This window comes from Manis javanica, chromosome 10 (assembly GCF_040802235.1).
Source record: "Manis javanica isolate MJ-LG chromosome 10, MJ_LKY, whole genome shotgun sequence".
NCBI lineage: Eukaryota > Metazoa > Chordata > Mammalia > Pholidota > Manidae > Manis > Manis javanica.
In genome coordinates, this window is record NC_133165.1 from 29,570,344 (window position 1) to 29,593,871 (window position 23,528).

The 23,528-nt window shown below is 44.9% G+C and overlaps 3 protein-coding genes across 11 annotated transcripts in view; 1 reads left to right on the forward strand and 2 right to left on the reverse strand.

The window, feature by feature from the left end:
- Nucleotides 1-3,643, reverse strand: part of LOC108386989 (cytochrome P450 3A12-like) — a 42,780-nt gene extending 39,137 nt beyond the window's left edge. Inside the window, exon 1 of the mRNA XM_037017921.2 lies at nt 3,449-3,643. Coding sequence (XP_036873816.2) covers nt 3,449-3,639 — 191 coding nt within the window. The 5' untranslated portion in view covers nt 3,640-3,643. The remainder of the gene's footprint in view (nt 1-3,448) is intronic.
- LOC118972347 (uncharacterized) overlaps nt 1-17,143 on the forward strand; it is a 54,014-nt gene extending 36,871 nt beyond the window's left edge. For 3 of the 9 annotated variants that reach the window (XM_073215030.1, XM_037017924.2, XM_073215031.1), the window contains exons 2-5: nt 1,025-1,594; nt 1,877-1,972; nt 13,316-13,507; nt 15,873-17,143. In XM_073215030.1, the coding sequence (XP_073071131.1) occupies nt 1,261-1,594; nt 1,877-1,972; nt 13,316-13,507; nt 15,873-15,934 (684 nt within the window). In that variant the 5' untranslated portion in view covers nt 1,025-1,260 and the 3' untranslated portion in view covers nt 15,935-17,143. Of the gene's footprint in view, nt 1-1,024; nt 3,442-13,315; nt 13,508-15,872 lie in introns of those variants that run through there. The other 6 variants (XM_073215033.1, XM_073215034.1, XR_012122121.1 and 3 more) reach the window with 6 other exon arrangements.
- LOC108385623 (cytochrome P450 3A12-like) overlaps nt 16,726-23,528 on the reverse strand; it is a 36,464-nt gene continuing 29,661 nt past the window's right edge. Inside the window, exons 12-13 of the mRNA XM_073215024.1 lie at nt 18,929-19,091; nt 16,726-17,250 (exon numbers count right to left, since the gene is read on the reverse strand). Of these exons, the coding sequence (XP_073071125.1) occupies nt 17,155-17,250; nt 18,929-19,091 (259 nt within the window). The 3' untranslated portion in view covers nt 16,726-17,154. The remainder of the gene's footprint in view (nt 17,251-18,928; nt 19,092-23,528) is intronic.

The following is a 23,528-nucleotide window of genomic DNA, read 5'->3' on the forward strand; positions in this document are numbered from 1 at the left end:
GCTACTGGCTCTTGGCTGCACTGGCATCTTCTAAGGCTCTTGTGTTTGCTGCCTGGTGGTGACTGTACCTAGTGACAGCCCCACTGCCAAACACACCCCACACAGTGTGGATTGGCTGACAGCAGTGCTCAGGACTGCGTGGCCTAATCGGGGTGATTTACCATCTTCTCCCACTAGATGGCAGACGTATGTGCAGCTTCAACAGGTGTTAATGGGAGTTGGACATGAAAAATATTTACAATATGGACCATCAGGGTCTAGATGAGGAGTTGTTCACAGTGGGAATAGGAAATCTGGGGCTCCACACAGCTCTCCCAATCCGTCTTTGGGTCCATAGTGGCTATTCTTGCCCTCACTTAGGGCAACCCGCAAGTGAAGTTGCTTGTACTTTAGCAGGTCTGGGAGAGGCAGAGCCGATGAGAGCAGGAAGGAGATACAGTCTGCTACTGAAGAAAGCATTTAAAGGGCCCTTGAAGGTCTGGAGGACCCAGGTGTGGGTTGATTTGATAAAGGCAGGGGTAGTGAAAGAGAAACTAGATGGACAACCCAATCAGATATTACTAGAGCTGTGGTGACAGTTTAAGCCAGAGCAGCAGTTCCATCCCCTGAGGTCCAAAAATGGAAGTCGGAGGCAAAGCCACACGTCTGGCCTGTGTATCTGCAGGCTTCCTGGGGTAGGGTGTGCAGACCTTGTCCTGACCCTGCTGGATGATGATTGGGTGTTTTGTTCTGACCGAGGAGGGGAGGATCAAGGCACTTGTCTTCGGGGACTGGCTTCAGCCACTTGTTGAGTAATTTAGTAAATTATTAGTCCCCATTGAATTTGTTGTGTGTCCTGGCTCTGGTAGACACAGGAGCTGAATAATCTCTGATATATTGTGACTCCGAGTGGTTTCTTGGGACCCCCACTGATGTGAATGGTGGCAGGGGTGGGGCTGTCCTAGTGCAACAAGCTCAAATGCCCTTGGAAACTGGGGATCTAATATTATGTATGATGTTATGCTCCCTTGTGATTCTCTTACAGATAACTGTGGCATTGCAAGAGGCTTTTGTCCTGTAAGCTACTGGAGAGTGTTTACCCCACACTTGGCACGAACTCTGAGGCCCTTTTGCCCTTTGGTATGAAAAGGCATCAGGGCGGCTGGGATGAAACGTGAGCATTTACCTCTGCCACTGCAGGACAGGCAGTCAAGGCTGTGACGGTCTTGTGTGAGGAAGACCCATCAAGACCCTTTGAGCTGCATGTCCATGTGACTGAAGATGGCTATGGCTGGGGCCTCTGGCAGTGGCTCGCAGGCCATTTGCCTTCAACATCCCCAGGGAATGGTAAAGCAGACAACTTGGTCCACGACAGAAGACAATGTAGGCTGTAGCCCACTGGGAGACCTGCCCCTGACTTTTAGAGAAGTCAGCAGAGCCTTAGCAGATGTGCATTGTGACTGCATCTCACATCCACCTGGACACTACATGGCCCTGGACATTTTGACACATGGACCAGTGATGGCTGGCCAGTCTGACACCTTGGGGAGAAGACTTGGAAGCTGGCCTCCTGTGTGTTCCTGGAATAACCACAGAGTGGTCCTCCCAAATTCTGGTAGTGTACCCAAAATGGTAAGAGTATCTTACCAGGGAGTTTTTTCTTATCACTGTGGCCAGTGCATGTGGCTCCCGTAGCCCTTCATATCAACCCATGAGTAACTCCCACAGGAGATGGGTGAAGGTCTGGTATGCTAAAGCAGGATGGGATCCCATTCCTGCCACTGTCTTATCACAGGACCACCCTTTTACATGCATCCTACCTGATGGACAAGATTTGTCTCTGTTGATGCCATTAAAACATGTGTCTTATCACCCTTACAGTAATTCTCTTCTTCAGTCTTAGTGGATTGGGCATGCCCTCCAGCAACAGCTGCTGCCTGCTGCGCATGCCTGGAGACCCCTGCCGGTTCAGCTGCTGGCCTTCCGTGGACATGTGAGTTACGGACTCAGCCTGAGCAGGACTTTGAATGCAGCTGGCTCTGCAGGCTTGAGGATTGTCATGGTTTTATTGTTATCTGTATCATAATTTCTGTTCTTATTTGTACATGGTTAATCTGTTTACAGTGCCATAGCTGTCTTTGCACTGGGCCATTGTGGAAGTTGGAGGCACATAAATTGTGAGGTGAGAATCCTGGAGGAGTGGATTGTGGGGACAATGGAATGTTTGACCAGGATTCCCACTTGACCTTAATAGAGTTGTTTGTACATTTATGGGATATTTACCAGTGTTAGGGCTGCTGGTCAGTCACGAAATTTCTGGTCCAGGCTAGGGGTGGAAAGGAAGCACCCATTCTTTCCTCCCCTCCATTCCTGGTATGAAATTGGTCAGGCACCTGCCAGTCACTGGAGACCCAGTCGCAGAGTTGTGCCCAGCACAGTAGCATGGCTGAGCACAAGCTGGGAGAGAGAGACCTGAGCAGCTGGGGTTCCGAGTGAGGAGAAGCTGAGTTTGAGAGTAAACCCTTTCATCCCCCACATTTTGCTCTTGTCTTCCTTCGATCTAATTGAAATTCATAAAGGACTTGCCCCAGGCAGGGGACTCCCTCCTCCCAGAGCCTCACCCACCTTTGAGAGGAATTCCTCTGCTAGATGGTTTTCATTCATGCTTCTGTACTGTAACTAAGGGGAAAACATGTAAAATCCAATATGCCTTTTGGGCTTATGCCTTTGCAGGTTGCTAGCAAATTTCATGCTTGGAAAGTGGAAACCCTATACTGATGCTAACCCTCTAAGAGACAGGAAGGAAAAGGAAAACAAAAGGGAAACAAGTTCAAGATTTCTACTGTACTCTAGGAGCTCTGACAGGGGCACATTACAGGGAGGGGGAACCAAGTATCAGGAGTGGCTTGAGGGATGAGCCAGTCTAAAGAGAAGGTGGAGCAGTCCCCAGCCCCCCCAAACGCTGGCTGCACCAGGTGTCCTGTGTGAGTGATGGCTGGAGGGGAGCAGAGGCCACCCGAGTGACACAGGGGCCACCCCCTCTACACGTCTCCTGCAGCTGACACAGAACCCAGAGGGCCAACGTCAGGGGACTAAATCAAGCCTCATCCTCCTGCTCCCAGGATCCCCAGACCCTGGGAAGTGGGTGAGGAGCCTGCTACTCAGCGGCCAGTTGTTTATACCTGTCTCTGCTGCAATCTGGTGCATTAGTCTAGGCCCACCCTGGTAGCGCATGAGATCATCCCCAGGAGCATTAATGTCCCCAAGCCCTCCTAGCCTCAGAAATTGGGAGGTGAGGGTGTGGACTACTCCATGAGCAGATCAATAATATGGGTTTGTAGAAACCAAGGTGCAAGCATCTTCCCTTTCACCAACTCTTTTTAGATCTTCAAAACACATAAGGGAAAGGAGGGCCTGAATGGCACCCTAGTCCAAGGTTACAGAGGAGGTGAGCTGGACAGTTACTCACAGGTAGAAGAGCACCAGGCTGGTAGCCAGGAGGACCCAGGTTTCTATGGAAAAGCTTGGGATCAGGTCCATGGCCGCTGTCCTACTGAGAGTCTCTCCTCTGGGTTTCCTTCCACAGGATGAGCTACTCTTTGCTGGTCTGTATGTGCAGATCTTTCCTTCCCACCCAGCAGGATTCTGTGAGGCTGGCATATTTATGTGCTGGGAGATGGGGTGGGTCTGGGCTGCAGCCAGTAGAAGGGACCATGTGCTCCACCTGCAGGTGCCCTCTTGGCCTTGATAGTAGACGGAACATCATGGATACACCCAGATGAACACACTTGGAGTTAATATTTATAGGAAACCAATAAACTAGTGTTATCAAGTAGTTTAAAGGTTACAGATATTCAATCAAAGGGCCTTAAATCTCCAGTCTGCCCTTGTTGCCACGGCTGCCCAAAATCTAAACTACTTGAACTCCTTCAAACAAGCCTGGTTAATCCATCTTTACCCATGCAGTTTCCTGTTCCTAGAAATGTGCCTGGGTCCCCTGGAAGAATCCTACTCCTCTTTCAATACCCAGCTCAGACAGAGCCCTTTCTGTAATAGTCTTTCACCACCAACCTCCTCAAACAGATAAACCATATCCTCCTTGGGGCAACCTCTCCCCCCACCAATTCTATTATTGTCTTCTCTGCCCTGCAGCTCCATTGCTGGTCTCTGCACCTAGAGCTCTTAGCAGATTGAGCACTTCTCAAGGGCCCATCTAGGTGTCAGTCACCACTATGACCCTAGTCCCTAGCAGAGCATTCCATGCTTGTTGGTGGAGGGGAGTTTGCTGGGCCCCCATTTGTCCTGTTCCTGTGGCTTTGGGTGACCACACCATCTTTCTGGGTATTAGTACACAACAAGAGGGCCTGGTTGTGCATGTGCCACCATCTCTGCACCTTAAGGCTGAGGGTCAGGATCCCGTAGGTAAGAAGGCTCCTGAAGAGGAGGCAGGACAGGGATGGGATGGTGATGGCTGCACCAGGCAATATCAATTTGTGTTGCTTCCCATCCAGCCCTGCAGAGGGTCCTGCAGTGGACAGCCATCTGACAGATTCTACACCAAAGACTGGCTGCCTTGTCTGGAAAGATCAATGTCCAAAAGCAGTCAGTGTTATGGAGAAAGAGGAGAAGTAGGCTCAGATTGCCAAGTGGACCCCTGTCTTAGCCACTAATGACATGGCAACTGTCACATCACACACAGACACACAGGACTCCAAAGAGTCAGGAGGGAAATGGCCACAAGCTTGAACACTAGTAAAGGACAGACTGGGAATCTGGAAGATGACCTGGAAAAAATAGGAAAGAAAACCCCAGGAAACCCAATAAATCTGCCCTTTCTGGTGCCCTCATGGGGTACAGTTTAATAGGGCGATGTTATGGTCCTCATTTTACAGAAGTAGGAACTGAGGCTCAGTGGCTGCAAGTGGTTTCCCAAGAGCCATTGGTCACACACACAGCATACCATAAATAAGCTAACATGAACACAGGTTGAAAAGTCAGTGGCTCTGAAACACCGTTTTCAATGTTTGCCCTTCCCTGATGAGGGTCACTGGGGAAACAGTGAGACCCAAGGCCCAGCCTCCCACCCAGGTAAAGCTCTGTCCTGTCGCCATGGAGACTCCCCTCCATGGGTGTCCAGGACAGAGGCTCCACCTCCCCCAGCAGGAGCACAGGGAACCCAAGTCACGACCATACTGAGGGGCTTGTCCCCTGGGATCTCCCTCCCTGTGTTCCCAGCCAGAGGGGCGCATGAACTTCACCCAGTCAAGGAAAGATTAGTGTCACCTGAGAACGACTGACAACTTAATTCTCTCACCTGACCACAAAGCCTCTCTTATTCTTCTTGAAAGCAAAACCCCTGTGGGAACTAATATGGTTTCATCTTTCTCAAAATGCATAGTGGACTCTGATGATTTCATAACTAAACTTAATGTGACCATCCGCCTGCATGTTTACCTTGGGCCCTCGTCCAGCTGGTTGGAATCTATCCCCACAGCACTAGGCTAGGTCATTGCTGGGAGTCTAGTAGCCAGCACGGTGTCCTAACCAGGGCAAAGGCCTGGCTCTACCAGGGGAAACAAAAGAAGGCACAGTCTCTGAGCCCTTCCCTTCCATGAAGGGAGCAGCCAACTTGGGACTCGAGCACTTAGAGTCATCTGGAGATGCCCTCACACCCTGTGCCTCTCATCTACTCATCCCTGTATTAATGACTCATCATGTGCTTTCAACATTCCCTAAATGCTAGGGGTACAAATGTGACTGTGACCAGACATCACTCAGATTAACAGGTAATTATGGTACAGCCTTACGCTATTTACACAGGTAGGAGAAACATAGCACCCTCATCCAGAGAGAAGAGCTTATTTGCTTTTTCTATCTCCTCAGCCATCAGTCAAAGTTGAATCTCCAAGAACATTCAGGGAAGCATTAGTCTCAGCTATCAGGGTAGGTGGACAGGCTGTCAGGGCCTCAGGGAGGCACGGAGCACCATCAGTCTGAGTCACCGTCCTGTTATATTGTTAGCCAAGAATCACCTCCTCTGGGAAGCCTGTCCTGACTTTCACTGGCCTAGAGAACTACTTGGGGTAGGGGAGGGAGTTTTGTTCTGGAATGGTTTGGGCACTGGATTCACATTTCACAGTCATAGTCTTGAGTGTGTAGTAAGGAAAGCATATAATGCACCTGTAACTCAGCACTCAAGCCTCCATTGATCCCAGATGGCAAAACCTGATGGTGCCATTTGGGTAACCAGTTGGGATCTACATTTTGGTGGCCAGGGGAGTAACCTACTCTTCTGGCCCTCCTGGCTTCAGGATAAGGGGGGAAGTGGCAGTATATTCTTCACAGTGGAGGATGTAGGCAACTCTCCCCCATTGATATGAGGTGGCAGTATGCCTGCTGTGTACCAAGGACTAAGTGTAAAAAAGTGAAAATCCTTGCCCTTAGGGACCCCACACTCTATAGTGGAGAGAGACACTAAAGAAATAACTGCCTATATTCTGATTGAGATTTTTGTACCTCTTCATTCCCTCACCCACCACATCTTCACATCCCACATCATAACAACCAGTCACTTCCCAGTGTCTGAGTCAACTGCTGTTAATTTTGATTAATAAATTTCTCACGGGGATATAGCACAGCATGGAGAACATAGTCAGTGGTTCTGTAACATCTTCCTATGTTGACAGATAGTAACCATACTAGTGGGCATGAAAATGTAATAATGTGTGTAACTGTTGAATCACTGTGTTGTGTACTTGAAACCACTATAAGATTGTATATCAACTATAATTCAAGAAAATAAAGCACTTAAAATAATAAGCACCCAGGATCAGATTAAAGATGGTATAATAGGAAGGCAAGATGAAATCCTCCTACCAAAAACACATAAAAGAGGAAAACACAGCAAATACAACTATACCTGGAAACGACGTGAACACTGCAGAAAAGATCCCCTACATCTGAGGAAGAATAGAAGACCACACAGAAAAGGGTGAGGTGGCAAAGCCAAGATCGAGTGGGACCCAAGTCCTCCCTCAATAGCAGCCTACAGGCAGGAGAAAGAGGAATGGAGCACAGAGGGTATAGGAGCCCAGGAGTGCTGAACACCTGGCCCAGGAGATCTGCTCTGGCATCATAAGCCCACATTACTTTGTGTTCTGGTGATAATTGGGGCCAGACAACAGGGGCAGGTGGAATAATCTGGGAGGCTGAAGCTCCAGCCAGTGTGGAGGCCAGGCACACTCAAGTCCTGAGACCTAAAGCACAGGTGGCAGTTTGAAAGACTTTCCAGCAGTGGGAGAGACATGAGAGGTGATGAGGGTTGGCTGGAACTCTCTCCTCAGGAGAAAGGGCAGGTGGAAGACACCTCCCCAGCCCTTCCTCAGCCCAAGAAATCAGGAACCCTTGGGAGCTCCAGACACTCCATCCCCCTTGCTGGCAATGCATCCCTGAGGCACCTCCCTGTGTGCTGCTGGGAACCAACTCACTTGGCCCAGCAGCAGCATCAGACTTTGCTGCCTGGCAGGCAGAGGGAGGCTCTCCCAGCTTGCTTGGCTCCATTTCAGCCCAACCATAGAGGTGCCTGGAGGAGCAAGCCCCAAGAGCTCCTTCCTCCCTGCAGGTGTCCAAACCCAGTGCTGTGCAGCACATTGGTCCACCCATCCCATTAACCCTGCAGCTCCACCTTTGCTGCAGGCCAGGCAGAGTGCAGTCCCACCCACTGAGCTCAACAGGGGTTCCTGAGCTGATCACAAAGGAAGGGACCATACCTATAGCACACCAACAACTGGGACCCCTGCAAGATAGAGCCAGGCACTACAGAGTAAAGAATCTTTTGCTTCTGGGCACCATAGCGCACCTTCTCAATAAAGCTACTACTCTTTAGACCAGAAAGCATAGCTGAGACATCTAATACAAAGGAAGAAACACAGAATCCCTGACAAACTGAGCGGGCAGAGGAATTTGATCTAATCAAAACTACAACAGAACCACAGAAAGAGGGCAAAATGAAGCACGGATCACCAATCTTCTTGATAAAGATTTCAAAATAAAAGTCATAAACAAGCTCACAGATAAAGATAAAAGTGTTCAAGATCTCAGGGGGGACTTCAACAAAGAGATAGAAAACCTGAAAAACAGCCACTCAGAGATGAACAGTACAGTATCTGAACTGAAACATACAATGGAGGAACTTAAAAGTAGATTAGGTTATGTGGAGTTGATGGTAAATGAAATAAGAATTAGTGAACAGGAACACGAAGAAGCTGAGGAATAGAGAGAAAAAAGGATCTCTAGGAAAGAAAGAATGATAAGAGAACTATGTGACCAATCCAAATAAAACAATGTTTGCACAATAGGGGTACCAGAAGGAGAAGAAGAATACAAATGGTAGAAAGTCTCTTTGAGGAAATAATTGTTGAAAATTTCCCCAATCTGGAGAAGGAAATAGACAGTCAGTTCATTGAAGTACAGGGATCCCCTAACAGAAGGGACCTCAGCAAGACAACACAAAGGCACATAATAATTAAAATGGCAAAGATCAAGGATAAGTAGTAAGTGGTGAAACAGCCAAAGAGAGAAAAATAATTAATTATAAAGGAAATCCTATCAGGTTACACACAGACTTCTCAACAGAAACTCTTTAGGCCAGAAGGAAGTGGCATGATACATTCAATATGCAGAAGAACCTCCAACCAAGAATCCTGTACCCAGCAAGATTATCATTTAAATTTGAATTGGGGATTAAGCAATTTTCAGTAAACAAGAGCTGAAGGAATTTGCCACCACTAAGTCAGTCTTATACATATGTTAAAGGGATTGCTGTAGGTGGAAATGACCCTAAGGCTAAATAGCTTTCACCACTGAAAATAAACCCATACTAAAGGTAGAAGACCAACTAATCGCCAATAAAACAAAAGAAGCAAAATCAACTCTCTGCAAAATCAGTCAAGAGATACACAAAAAGTTCAGATTATGACATGTAATATGAAAAATGTGGAGGAGGAAGGAGAAGAAGCAAAAAGAGTACCTTTAGATTGTGTTTGAAATAGAGTAATCAGCAATTTAAGATCAACAATTATCTAGTAAAGAAGCTATCCTTGAAACTTTGGTAACCACAACACTAAAGCTAATAAATACACACACCAAAGCAAATAAAATTTAAAAAGAGAAAAATCCAATTGCAACACTAAAGAAAACCATCAATACCAAGAGATTAGTATAAGAGAGGAAGAAAGAAACAGAGGAGATATAAAAAAAACAGCAGAAAACAGTAAAGTGGTAATAAGTACATATCTATCAACAATCACATTAAGTGTAAATGGCTGAATGCACTAATGAAAAGGCACAGAGTGGCAGAGTGGATAAGGAAACAAGACTCATCTGTATGCTGCCTACAAGATATTCATTTCAGACCCAGAGACATCCACAGACTAAAAGTGAAGGGATGGAAAAGGTATTTTATGCAAATAATTGGAAGAAAAAAGCAAGAGTGGCAGTACTTATATCAGGCAAAATGAATTTCAAAACAAAGGAAGTCATAAGAGACAAAGGAGGACATTACATAATGATAAAGGGGTCAGTCCAACAAGAGGATATAAGCATTATAAATATCTCTGCACCCAACATAGGAGCACTTAGATATGTAAAACAAATACTAACAGAATTAAAGGAGGAAATAGATTGCAACACATTCATTTTAGGACACTTTAACACACCACCTACATCAGTAGACAGATCAACCATACAGAAAATAAATAAGGAAGCAGAGGCACTAAACAATACATTAAATCAAATGGATTAACAGATATCTACAGAACACTCCATCCAAAAGCAGCAGGATACACACTTTTCTCAAGTGTACCTGGAACATTCTCTGGAATAGTTCACATACTAAACTACAAAAAGAGCCTCAGTAAATTAAAAAAGATTGAAATTGTATCAAGCAGCTTCTCAGGCCACAGTGGTATGAAACTAGAAATAAATTATGCAAAGAAAACAAAAAAGCCTACAGGCAGATGGAGGATTATTGTTCTAAATAATCAATGGATCAGTGACCAAATTAAAACTGAGATCATGCCATATATGGAGACAAATGAAAACAACAACTCCAACTCAACAGCCTAAAACCTATGGGATACAGAGAAGGCAGTGCTAAGAGGAAAATATATAACAATACAGGCTTACCTCAAGAAACAAGAACAATCCCAAACAGTCTAAAATCACAATGAAAGAAACTAGAAAAAGAAGAACAAATGAAACCCAAAGCCAGTAAAAGGAGAGACATAATAAACATCAGAAGATAAATAAATAAAATAGAGAAGAATAAAACAATAGAAAGAATCAATGAAAGCAGGACCTAGTTCTTTGAGAAAATAAAGAAAATAGATACCCCCCGGCCAGACTTATCAAGAAAAAAAGAGAGTGTACACACATAAACAGAATCAGAAATGAAGAGGGAATAATCACAAAGATACTATAAAAGTACAAAGAATTATTAGAGCATAGAATGAAGAATTACATGCCAATAAATTGGGCAACACAGAAGAAATGCACAACTTCCCAGAAAAACACAACCTTCCAAGACTGACTCAGGAAGAAACAGAAAATCTGAACAGACCAATTACCAGCAATGAAATCAAATTGGTAATCAAAAACTCCCCCCAAACAACCCTCCAAGTCCAGGCAGTCTCGCAGCTGAATTCTACCAGACATTTGAAGAGATAGTACCCATCCTTCCTAAGGCATTCCAGAAAGTAGAAGAGGAGAGAATACTTCCAACTCATTCTATGAGGCCAGCATCACTCTAATATAAAAACCAGCAAAGACACCACAAAATAAGAAAATTATAGAACATTATCTCTGATGAACATAAAAGCAAAAATCCTCCTCAAAATATTAGTAGATGAAATTCAAAAATACACTAAAAGGATCATCCATCATGAAAATGTGGGATTTATTCCAGGAATGCAGGTATGGTATAACATTCATAAATCAATCAATGTGAGACACTACATTAAAAAAGGAATGATAAAAACCATCTGATCATCTCAATAGTTGCTGAAAATACATTGACAAAATTCAAAACCCATTCATGATAAAAACACTCAACAAGGTGAGTATAGAGGGAATGTACCTCAACATAATAAAGGCCATATATGACAAACCCACAGCCAACATCATACTTAATAACAAAAAAATGAAAGCTTTTCCTCAAAGATCAGGAACAAGACAAGGACGTCCACTTTCCCCACTTTTATTCAACATAGTACTGGAGGTCCTGCCACAGCCATCAGACAGCACAGAGAGATAAAAGGTATCCAAATTGGTAAGGAAGAAGTTCAACTTTCACTATTTGAAGATGACTATTATACACAGAAAACCCTAAAGACCTCACTAAAAAACTGTTAGAACTAATAACTGAATTCAGGAAAGTTGCAGGATACAAATTTAACACACCAAAATCTGTTGAAGTCCTATATACTAACAATGAACTAGCAGAAAGAGAGATCAGGAAAACAACACCATTTATAATTGCATCAAAAAGAATAAAATATCCAGGAATAAACCTAACCAAGAGGGTGAAAGGCTTATTCTCTGAAAACTACAAGACTCTCATGAGAGAAATTAAAGAAGACACCAAAATGGAAATATATCCCATGCTCATGGATAGGGAGAATTAATATTGTCAAAATGGCCATCCTGCCTAAAGCAATCTATAAAGTCAATGCAATCCCTACCAAAATACCAATAGCATTCTTCAATGAACTAGAACAAATAGTTCTAAAATTCATATGAACCACAAAAGATGCCAAATAGCCAAAGCAATCCTGAGAAAGAAGAATAAAGCTGGGGGGGATTACGCTCCCTGACTTCAAGTTCTACTACAAAGCTACAGTAATTAAAACAATTTGGTACTGGAACAAGAACACAACCATAGATCAATGGAACAGAATAGAGCAACCAGACATAAACCCACACATCTATGGTCAATTAATATATGATAAAGGAGCCATGAATATACAATGGGGAAATGACAGCCTCTTAAACAACTGGTGTTGGGAAAACTGGACAATTACATGTAAGAAACTGACACTGGATTACTGTCTAACTCCATACACAAAAATAAACTCAAAATGGATCAAAGACCTAAATGTAAGTCATGAAATCATAAAACTCTTAGAAGAACACATAGGCAAAAGTGTCTTGAATATAAAACATGAGCAACTTCTTCCTGAACACATCTCCTCGGGCATGGAAACAAAAAATGAACAAGTGGGACTACACCAAACTAAAAAGCTTCTGTACAGCAAAGGGCACCATCAGCAGAACAAAAAAGACATCTGACAGTATGGGAGAACACACTAATAAATGACTCATGTGATAAGAGGTTAACATTGAAAATATATAACGAACTCATATGGGTCAACAACAACAAAAAACCAAATAACCCGATCAAAAAATGGGCAGAGGACCTAAAAAGACACTTCTCCAAAGAAGAAAACAAATGGACAACAGGCACATGAAAAGATGTTCCCCATTGCTAATCAGCAGGCAAATGCAAATTAAAACCACAATGAGAGATCATCTCACACCAGTTAGAATGGCCACTATCCAAAAGACAAGAAATAACAGATACTGCCAAGTGTGTGGAGAAGGGAACCCTCCTACACTGTTGATGGGACTGCAAATTGGTGCAACTGCTGTGAAAAGCAGCATAGAGGTTTCTCAGAAAACTAAAAATAGAAATACCATTAAAAAAAAAAAAGAAATACCATTTTACCCAGTAATTCCACTACTGGGGATTTACCCAAAGAAAGCAAAATTCCTGATTCAACAAGACATAAGCACCCCTATGTTTATCGCAGCACTATTTGCAAGAGCCAAGATTTGAAAGCAACCTAAATCCATCAATAGGTGAATGGGTAAAGAAGATGTGGTGCATATACACAATGGAATATTATTCAACCATAAAAAAAAGAAATCCTGCCATTTGCAACAACATGGATAGATCTAGAAGGTATTATGCTCCTTGAAATAAGCCAGGTGGAGAAAGTCAAATACCATATGATTTCACTAATTTGTGCTTATAAGTGAACAAGCAGTTGTTTGTTGTGGAGCAAGTGGCTGGCTTCACCTTTGATTGCCAAGGCCCCCATGTCAGAGGCACCCACTCCCGGAGACCTCCTGCCAGCCTCAGGACAGACCTAGAGCCAGGCCTCCTCCCCCCATGGAGGCTCCTCTGAGGTACAGCTCTCCCTTGATTTGAGTTAACTGCCCACTGGGCCACTCATGGTTTCTCTTCCCCACCTTTAAGTTCTTCCTCTTATGTTTCCAGTTCAGCAGGAAGGAGTGAGCCCAGGAAGCCCTAGGTTCCCCTCCCCAGATCCCAATAAAGAGAGGGCCCTGGCCGAGGGCTCCCTTTACCTGATCTCTGTGTGGCCCCAGGTGTGCTGTGTCATCTCCTGGAAGAAACCTCTCTTTTGCCGACTTTCTCGACGGTTGCTGCTGAAGGGCATCCACAATCAGAGTAAGAACCAAAAGTTTGATCCAGTGGTAACATTGGGTGGAAAGGGGAGATGTAGTGGGAAGCCTCCCAGGCCCAAGCAAGCCCCACACGTGTTTCTGGATGAAAGACTTACTGTCCACAGGCTGAGACCAGCACGAACCAGGGATACCATGGACCCTTCTTTCTTCCTCAAACTCTGTGAAGCAGAGCAGGTGGGCCCCCTTTATGGGGGAGCCTCTCAGACTTCCCGTTAACACATCTAAGAGAATCCCATGCCCCACAGAGGTGTGTTGACAAGCAGGTGGGGGTTACAAAAGACAGGTTGTGATAAGGAGGTAAGGCACACTCAATAAACACAATGAGGAGCCCTTTATTCTCCCTTAAGGGTGCCCATAAACTCTAACACGCATATAGAGATGTTCTTGCAGGTTCTCAGACCCCATCAGGCAGACCACCTCCTGGCTACAAGCAGGGGGGCCCCAGACAGGCGGAGCCAGAACACCATTCACTGAGGCACAGAACACCCCCCATTACCTCCCCAGGGACCCATCAGGAGAATGAACGTGAGCTGGTCATGCACCCTGTTATCTTCACCCCTAATTTTGCCCATAAAAACCCCTGCAATCTGTACCCGGAGTCTGTAGGAAGCCTGCTGCTTTCCTTTACCGCCCCGATGTCAGTGTTTGGGGGCTGTGTGCTGGGTTGGCCAGCTTGTGATGGGCTTTGTTGGGTGACATCCCCCCCTTGGAAAGACATGAAGATGACAGAGTCCCTGGGAACCGAGTTTTGGAAGTGTGACCCCGGGCCTGCCTGGGTCCGTTCCTGCATCCACCCATGAGGGACGCTGACCAGGCCTGACTGAGAGGAACTCATCCCAACCACAGGCCCCTCCCTGGCTCAGCTCTGTGCCCCACGAGGACTTTCTGAAGCGTCCCTCCTCCCCCTCTGCTCTCCTCCACTTATCTGTCATTTAGTGTCTGGGGGCCCCAGGCCAGTAGGAACCAGGGGCTCCTAAGGGGAAGAGGGGGCAAAGAAGGCCTGGGAGAAGACAGGCCATTCAGGCCTGAGCTCTGAAGAGGGAGATGTCCCAGTGGGGAGTACAGACAGGGACACACCGCCCAGAGCGGGACCTCGCCTCAGGCAACACCCCTAACAGCTACTGCTCTCAGTGCTGGCCTGCAGGAACTGGTCCAATCTGCCCAACAGTCCTCTGGGTAGGCAGTGCGATGCCCCTATTTCACAGGTGAGCAAACGGGGTGCAGAAAGGATAAGTGCCACACATGGTCTCGTAACCAATTCCTAGCGGGGCTGGGATTCAAATGTGGTTGTTGAGCTCTAGGGTCCGAGGTCTTCACTTTCACCCAGGCTCAGAACTGGTGGGGGGCCCAGCACTAGGGCCCAGGCCTTCTGAAGGGGCTGAGTCCAGCCCTTTGCCCCAGCCAGAGCCCAGGTGAGGCCCCAGCAGCTGGTGGATGGGGTGGGTGAGGCCGCCATCATTCCTGACCCAGTCCTGCTGCCCCCTGCAGGGAGCCCCTGCCCGGAGGAGAAGCCCTGGGTAGACCTTCAGCAAAGGGAGGAGGCTGAGGGGGGCGTCCCGTGGCTGCTGACTCTCTGCTCCACCCAGAGGATCCCCACCCCAGCGAGCAGCTTACCAAGTGCTTTCACGTCTCCCTCAGGGTCCTCACAACGACTCTGTGACAGGAGCAGCCAGGGGATCATTTTACTCCCACTTTGCAGATGTGCAAACACACCCTCAGGGTGGGGTGGAGCCTTGCCGGAGCAGTGACACTGGGGAACCGGGGCACGGAGCCTAGTCCTGGGCCTTCTCCTCCCCGCAGGCCCTGGCCACCGCCAGCCCACATTCTGTCTTGTGGCTTTACCCAGATGAGACGCTAACATGAATGGATCATGTCATGTGTGCCCTGGGTGTCTAGCTGTTACGGGACCCCAGAGACCAGGTTCTGGAGTTTCAACGTTACAGAAATGAACACTGAACTCGAAAGAAAGAAAGCAGGCAGAGTTTATTAGAGGTAGCTTCCCACCTCTTTCACCCAATTCCCTGCCCTTGTCAGGCCCTCATCATCTCTGAGGCCTGCAGCTCTGGGGATACAAAGGGCAAGCATATGCCCACCTGGGAGCCCAAGGCCACAGAACTGGGCACCTCTTGAGTCGGGAGGTGGGAAGGCTGTTTCACGTCTGTACATGAAATAGGTGGGTTCCAGATGCCCTGCAGTGCAGGCTGACCAGTGGTTCCCCCCAGTCCCCATCACCAGCAGCCTCAGCATGCGGCTTATTTGGAAATGACCTTTGCAGGTGGGATTAGCTAGATGAGGTCACCCTGGAGCAGGTGGGTGTGACCCTAACTCAGTGACGATTGTCCTCACAGGAAGAGACATGGAGACACACAGACGGAAGAGGCAGCTTTGTGAGGACGGAGGCAGAGGTTAGGCTGACATGGCAACTAGCCAAGGAGCGCCAAGGAGAGCGGCAGCCCCCGGAAGCTGGAAGAGGCCTGGAGCACATTCTCCCTCCCTCTCCACCATGAACCACCCTGCCACACCTTGACCTTGGACATGTGCCTCCAGACAGCGAGAGGATAAGGTTCTGCTGTTTAAGCCACCCAGTCTGTGGTATTTTGTTATGGCCACCTCACCATGGACAGTGCAGAGTCCACAAAACTCTGTAAACAGAGCAATTAATCAATCATTATGCCGTTCTTATGGCATCACACAAAAGGTCCCAGGGTGCAATGATATAAGGCACTGGAGTAGGGAGGGTGGAGCTTTGAGCAAATGGGTTTGTAGCCTTCTTTTACAAGCTGAAACTCATGAATGCTGTTAGTTTTTCTGCTCAATCGACCATCTCTTATTCTATGTTCACTGTGTTAAGACAGTCGGGAGTTTAGCTTGAAATACGGAGGTGTAGGCAAACATGCTTCCTTCTTTCCAGAAATGTCAGGGGAGATGAGATGAAAACACTAAGTCAATCAAAGATAAAAAATATTAAATTAAGTGCCTCAGCTGAGTGTTAAAAGAGATATGTGCGCAAAAAGGTAGTATTAAAGTATGAATATACGAAGCAATGGGCAAAGTTATAGTGGACTTTCAGCTACTATTATAACAATTGGATTTCTGAGAAAGGCACCCCACCAGTGACTGGGAAGTTCAAGAACATTTAGTCACTGTAACTGTATGTTCTGTCTATCGGTTGCCCCTAATTTGCACAAAAGCATCACGTAACACTTTGTAAAGAGATGTTTATTGACTTGATCAATATAATGCCTAATATAGAAATTCAAAACAACATATGTGCTATAATCATTGCTGCAATCATTCTTGTTTTCATTAGAGATGGTTGATGAAATTGTTGAGAAATTTCATTCTTGATCAGAGCTCAGGAGGAGCAGAAGGTGCTCACTTGGGGTGGACAGAGAGAGTCCAGAGAACCAGATAAGCTGGTGCTCATTAGTGTCCTACTGCATGTTACCAGGATATATAATACTCCACTGGGACACCGGAAAGTGAAATGAACATTCAGAAGTCCTACTCATCACGTGCACTACATTAACAGCCTCTTCATCCCCGGGTTTTATTCACAGAGTCAGCTGAGGTCTCTGGTGGTGTGGGATCCAGCTTCCCCGAAGAACAAAGCAGAATCTTCAGTGAAAGTCAGGCGCCACTCAAGGTTCCATTTCTCAACTCAATATTCAGAACAATGGGTTTTTCCGGTTGAATAAGTCCTTGATTGCTTAATTTCAAGGGGATCTGCCACACATAATCAAACATGAGAACAAGTTAATGGAGCCAGCCAAGAACAGAAGCACGTAGACAAGATACATTAAGGACACAAACTTTAAAAACTATTTTAAGCATCATGTATCTATGATTCTTTTTTTTAAAACTATAAGTCAATATCTTTCAAAGATATAGGGACAGTTGGGTTACCTACTTTTCCTTGAGTGAATTTTAATACTTGCATCTTTCAATGAACTGGTCTATTTAATTTCTGTTATAAAATGTACGGACATAAAGTTCTTTGCAGTATTCCCTTATCTTTTTGGTTTTACATTGTTTCCACTCTTATTGAGGTATTGACATACAGTAGTGTGCAAACTTCAGGTGTACAGCATTATGATTTCACTTGCAAAAATGAAGAAATTATTACCCCAACAAGCTTAGTTAACACAATCATCTCATTTAGATACCAAAGAGGAAAAAGAAAAAATTTTTTTCCTTGTAGTGAGAGTTCTTAGCATCTCCTCTTTTCACACCCCTCATGTGTGCCATGTGGCAGCGTCAGCGACTGTCACCATGTTGTACGTGACATCCCCAGCACTTGTGCATCTTACAACAGGACCACGTTCCACAGCCCCCTCCCTGCTATAATTCTCTGCACTTATTCTGTGAGCTGTGCCAGGACTGGATGGTGAAAGCTCATCTGTCATTCAGTCAACAAATTATCTGTGGAGCAACCACTATGTACCAAGGTGGAGATAAAATTGTGTTGGCATGTGGTCTGTTTTGATTTAAAGTTCAAGTAAAAAGGATGAGTTCTTAAAAATGTAAACCACATTCTTAGGCATTAGGGCAAGCAATTCTGAAAAGCCACATTGAGTTGATTTTGTGTATGTTCAAACTTATGGTGTGATCCTACATGCCATGTGTCCGACACATGGCAGGACTTCCTCACTTGTAAAGCCCAGTGGAACCACCCAGTCATGGCTGAGGTCATGGGAGGGATTACATGTATTTTCTAACATCGGGTGTATCTTTAGTGTAGGGCAAGTAGTGAATTCGTGAAGAACTGCAGGGTTTGGACTGACACTTTGAGTGCCCTGTTCCCCCATCACGCCTTCATGTGGGGGCCCCAAGCACCATCACCTTCTAATCTCTGTGACTTCCGGGCAAGCACACTATCCTGGGGGGAGAGAAGTGCCTAGCTGTGCATGGGCAGGAGCTTGTGAGAGGACCTGCCCATCCCAGGCTCTCAGCGTCCAGGGTCCTGTTTGTCCACACTTACAGGAAAGCCACACAGCTGCACTAAAGCCACAAATGACAGGGAAACCCTGTCCATCCTCCTCCTCTCCCTGAGGGCCTGCATATTAAATGCATGACTGTGCCCACACACCCCTCCTTCCTGTGCCCTGGAAACCGAATATAAACTTTGCTCAAGTTCAAAGGCCTGTGCATAATCACATCACAGTAACTGCAGGGGCCACAGGTGACCTTTACTACTGGCTGTTTGTAAAGCCACACAGTGCTCCATAGCTGAGGACCCCCAGAGCCATACATGGCTCCAGGTAGATTCTCTGGCCTATGGAGCAAATGATTCTTTGAATAGAACACATTCCCTTATACAAATATAGACATATATAGATATATTTCTCTTGGTTAAGAAAATCTCCCAATGAACATTATTTATCCAGTGATTTATCTGTCTGACCTGTGTTTCTTTACAAGGTTTGAAGGAGAAGTGCTGCAGGACTCTGACGATAGCCACTTTCATGTTCAGGAGAGCGAACCTCATGCCGATGCAGTTTCGGGGTCCAGTTCCAAAAGGCAGGTATGTGTACGGATTTATGCTGTCCTTGTTCTTCTTACTGAACCTGGACCCACAATAGCAGATGAAGGCAAGTTAATGAAACATGAGAACAGCAAAGATCCACAGTGGGGATCTCAGGCTCCTCAGCCGGAAGCACACAGGACCATGTTCATGTCGTGGATGAGTCATGAATCCTGCCACGGGCACTTGGGGTGGGAACCCGAGCTACAGCCCATCCCATCCCCTTTGGCCTGCAGGGCCTCTCAGTCTCGTTGAAGACATGAGTTGAGTGCTGTTAAAAAGAAATTCACCTCTGAACACTAAAATGACATTCAGGGTGGGGAGGTGCTCACACTAAAAAGGCAAGTAGGAAATGAGACTGACTGAAGGAAGGGGGGGTTCCTGCATCTCCTCGACCTGCCTGGCCAGATGGTCATGGAGGACAGAGCAGGAGACAGGCGTCCTATTACTTCAGGTGGTATTGTTCCTTCTCTCCCCTTCCTGCACCCCTGCTGCTCCTCTGCTCCCCCTCCCCACAGACCCGCTGAAGTCAGGTGATTCCCGTGGGCAGCAGGCTCTGCTCTGCTGCAGTACAATCCCTGATCTCCTTGTCTGTCTGTGTCCTTCAAGGTTAGACCATGAGTTATTCAAATCTCATTCCTCAACATCTGATTATGTTAAGGAAACATGTGGATATGGGGAAAGTGATAATGGCAATGTAGTTATATAATATTTAAAGAGTCATTATTTAGAGAAAATCTGGAATAGGTACAAATGCTGTGCCTTTGACTATTATGGGAATTAGGAGAATAGCCTTGGTGTGTGGGTGGGGAGGCTTCCATGGGTTAATGGTGGCTGGGCAGGCAGTGCGCTCATACAGATGCATTGAAAGTACACCTAGATGTGTCTAGGGAAGTGCTTGTGTATATGTCAGAAATACTTATACTTCAGCCAAAACCCCTCCAATTAGGCATTTTTTGACCATTAGATCTCACTGCCTGACTCTGTCCCTGAAACTCAAGGGTAAGCATTTACTCTGATGCCTGGATGAATGAAAGAGAAGGACAGTAACTTGTCTCTGATTTGTAGTTGTGAAGATGCAGGATGGTGAAGTGCTGAGCTTGGAGCAAGCGTAGAGGACCCCTGGTCCATAAAAACAACAATTTCTCAACTCTGACATCGTTTTTCAGCAAGTACTACACTATGCTAGCACTAGGGACACCTTGGAAAACAAAATAAGGTACTTCCGCCCAGGGGCTTTTTGTCAGGGGACAAAAAGCCTACATCCCAGGTATTTCCTCAGAGTTCACTCCAAATTCTGCTCACCAACCCAATATGTAGGAGAGCATCAAGTCTATGCAGAACTCAACGTGTGCCCAAAGCAGACATTGGTTTTGCGTTCACAGGAGAGCAAGCTCAAGGCCCATCTCCCTTATGGATCAGCCTTGTGCCACATTTCCCTGTGCACTTGCTGTGCCTACACCACTCACCCAGCAGTGGCTGCTATTTGCTGCTTGGCAGGAAGACATAGGCCCTGCTCAGTGATCCCTGCAGAAACAATGCACTCCATGAATTGGGCTCACTGAGGCATTCTGTCAGCCTTTGCTGACAGAGATCAACCATTGCCAGCATGCAGGCTGAACATTTTTCCTACCCAGAGCCCACAATGAGGAACTGTGGCTCCAGTGCTAAGGAAAACCAGGCACTGGTGAGCTGAGAGTCCTGACATTCTTGGCACCACAGGATACCATTTCTATCTAAACCAGGAAGCAGAGCTGATCTAAGTACAAAGGAAGATATACAGAAACCCAGACAAAATGAAGAGGCAGAGGAATATGTTTCAAACAAAAGAACAGGAGAAGACAACAGAGCAGGCCAAATGAAACAGATTACCAATCTTAATGAAGATTCCATAGTAACAGTCATAAAGATGCTCACTGACTTGTAGAAAAGAATTGATGATCTCAGTGAGAACTTCATCAGAGACATAGATTTCAGAAATAGCCACTCAGAGTTGAAGAAATCAATAACTGAAATGAAAAATACAATAGAAGGAATAAATAGTAGACTTCTGGAAGTAGAGGAGAGAATCAACGAGATGGAAATTAGAGAACAGAAAAACAACCAAGCTGAAATCAGAGAAGAAAAAGCTTTGCTAAACATGAGAGGATGCTTAGAAGCTGTGCAACAACTCCAAATGAAACAATATTCACCTAACAGGGGTCCCAGAAGAAGAAGAAAAAGGGGTAAAAATTCTTTTTGAAGAAAGAACAGCTGAAAACTTCCCCAATATGGGGAAGGAAAGACACCCAGGTCCTAGAAGCATAGAGGGCCCCTAACAAAAGGAACCCCATGGACACAACACCAAGACATACAGTAATTAAAGTGGCAAAGATTAAAGAGAAAGAGAGAATCTTAAGTGCAGCAGGAGAGAGGCAGATAGTTACCTGTGAGGAAAACTCCATAAGACTATCAGTAGATTCCTCAGCAGAAACTTCACAGGTCAGAAGGGAGTGGCATGAAATATTTAATATATTGAAAGAGAAGAACCTACAACCAAGAATCCTCTACCCAGCAAGATTACCATTCAGAATTGAAGGGGAGATTACAGATAAACTAAGGTTAAATGAGTTCCCGAACACTAAACTGGTCTTACAAGACATGTAAAGGGACTTCTGTAGCTGGAAATATTCTTAAGCCTAAATATTTTTCATCAATGAAACAAACCTACAGTAAAAGTAGCAGGCCAGTTACTTACCGAGCAAGTATGAAGTTAAACACAAAAGTAGTAAAATCAACTATATGCAAAATCAGTCATGGGATACACAAGAGATGTGGATTATGACACACACAAAGTGTGGAGGAGGAAAAGTACAAAAGGAGTACTTTCAGATTGTGCTAGAAACAGAGTGACCATCAACTTAATATAAACTTATATATTTAGGAAAAAGCCTATGAACCTTATGGTAACTGCAAACCCAAAGCATATAACAGATACACAAAAATGAAAAAAGGAAACCCAAGCAGAACAGTATTAAAAACCATCAAATAGTAAGACATGAGATAAGAGAGGAAGATCAGAACAGAGAAACTACAAAACCAACCAGAAAACAGTTAATAAAATGGTAACAAGTACATATCTATCCATAATTGCCTTAAATGTAATTGGACTAGATACACCAATCAAAAGACATAGGGTAGCAGAACAAATAAAGACACAAGGCCCATCTATATGCTGCCTAAAGGACATTCATTTCAGACCTAAAGACATACACAGACTGAAAGTGAAGGGATGGAAAAAAAGATATTTCATGCAAATAAAGAGAAAAAAAAGGGGTGGCAGTAATTTTATCAAAGTAGACTTCAAAACAAAGAAGGACATTCCACAAATATAAAGTGATCAGTCCAACAAGAGGATATAGTGATTGTAAATATCTATGCACTCAACATAGGAGCATCTAAATATATAAAACAAATATGAACAGACCTAAATGGGAAACTGACAGCAACACAATCATATTAAGAGACCTTAACACTCCACTTACATCAGTGAACAGATCACCCAGACAGAAAATAAATAAGGAAACAGAGATGTTGAACAACACATTAGACCAGATGTACTTCACAGGTATATACAGACCTTTCCTGCTGCAAAGCAGCAGCATACACATTTTTCTCAAGTGCACATGGAATGTCCTCCAGAATAGATCACATATTAGGACACAAAAACAGTCTCAATAAATTCAAAGATATTGAAATTGTATGAAGCATCTTTTCAGATCAGAATGGTATGAAACTAGAAATCAATTACACAAAGAAACCAGAAGAAAGCACATACACATAGAGGGTAAATAGTCAATGGATCCATGAACAAATCAAAGAAGAAATCAAGCAATACATGAAGACAAATGGAATGAAAATACAACAGTGCAAAATATGTGGATGCTGCAAAAGCAGTTCTAAGAAGGAAGTACATAGCAATACAGGCCTACCTCAAGAAAGAGGAACAATCCGAAATAAACAGTCTAAGTGCACAACTAAGTAAACTAGAAAAAGAACAAGAAATGAAAACCAAAGTTACAGGGAGGGACATAATAAAGATGAGAGCAGAAATAAATAAAATAGAGAAGAACAACACAATGGAAAAATGCAATGAAACAAAGAGCTGGTTCTTTGAGAAGTGAAAGAATACAGAAAAACCCTAGCCAGACTTTTCACAAAAAAAAAGGGAGAAGACACAAATAAAATCAGAAATGAAAAAGGGGATGTTACAACCAATACCACAGACATTCAAAGAATTATTAGAGAATACTATAAAAAATTATGGGGCAATAAATTGGACAACCTGGATGATATAGATAAATTCCTTGAAAAGTACAACCTTCCTAGACTGACCCAGGAAGAAACAGAAGTTCTGAACAGACCAATTAGCAGTAACAAAATTAAATTGGCAATCAAAAGACTCCCAGTAAATAAATTCCATGACTGGATGGATTCACAG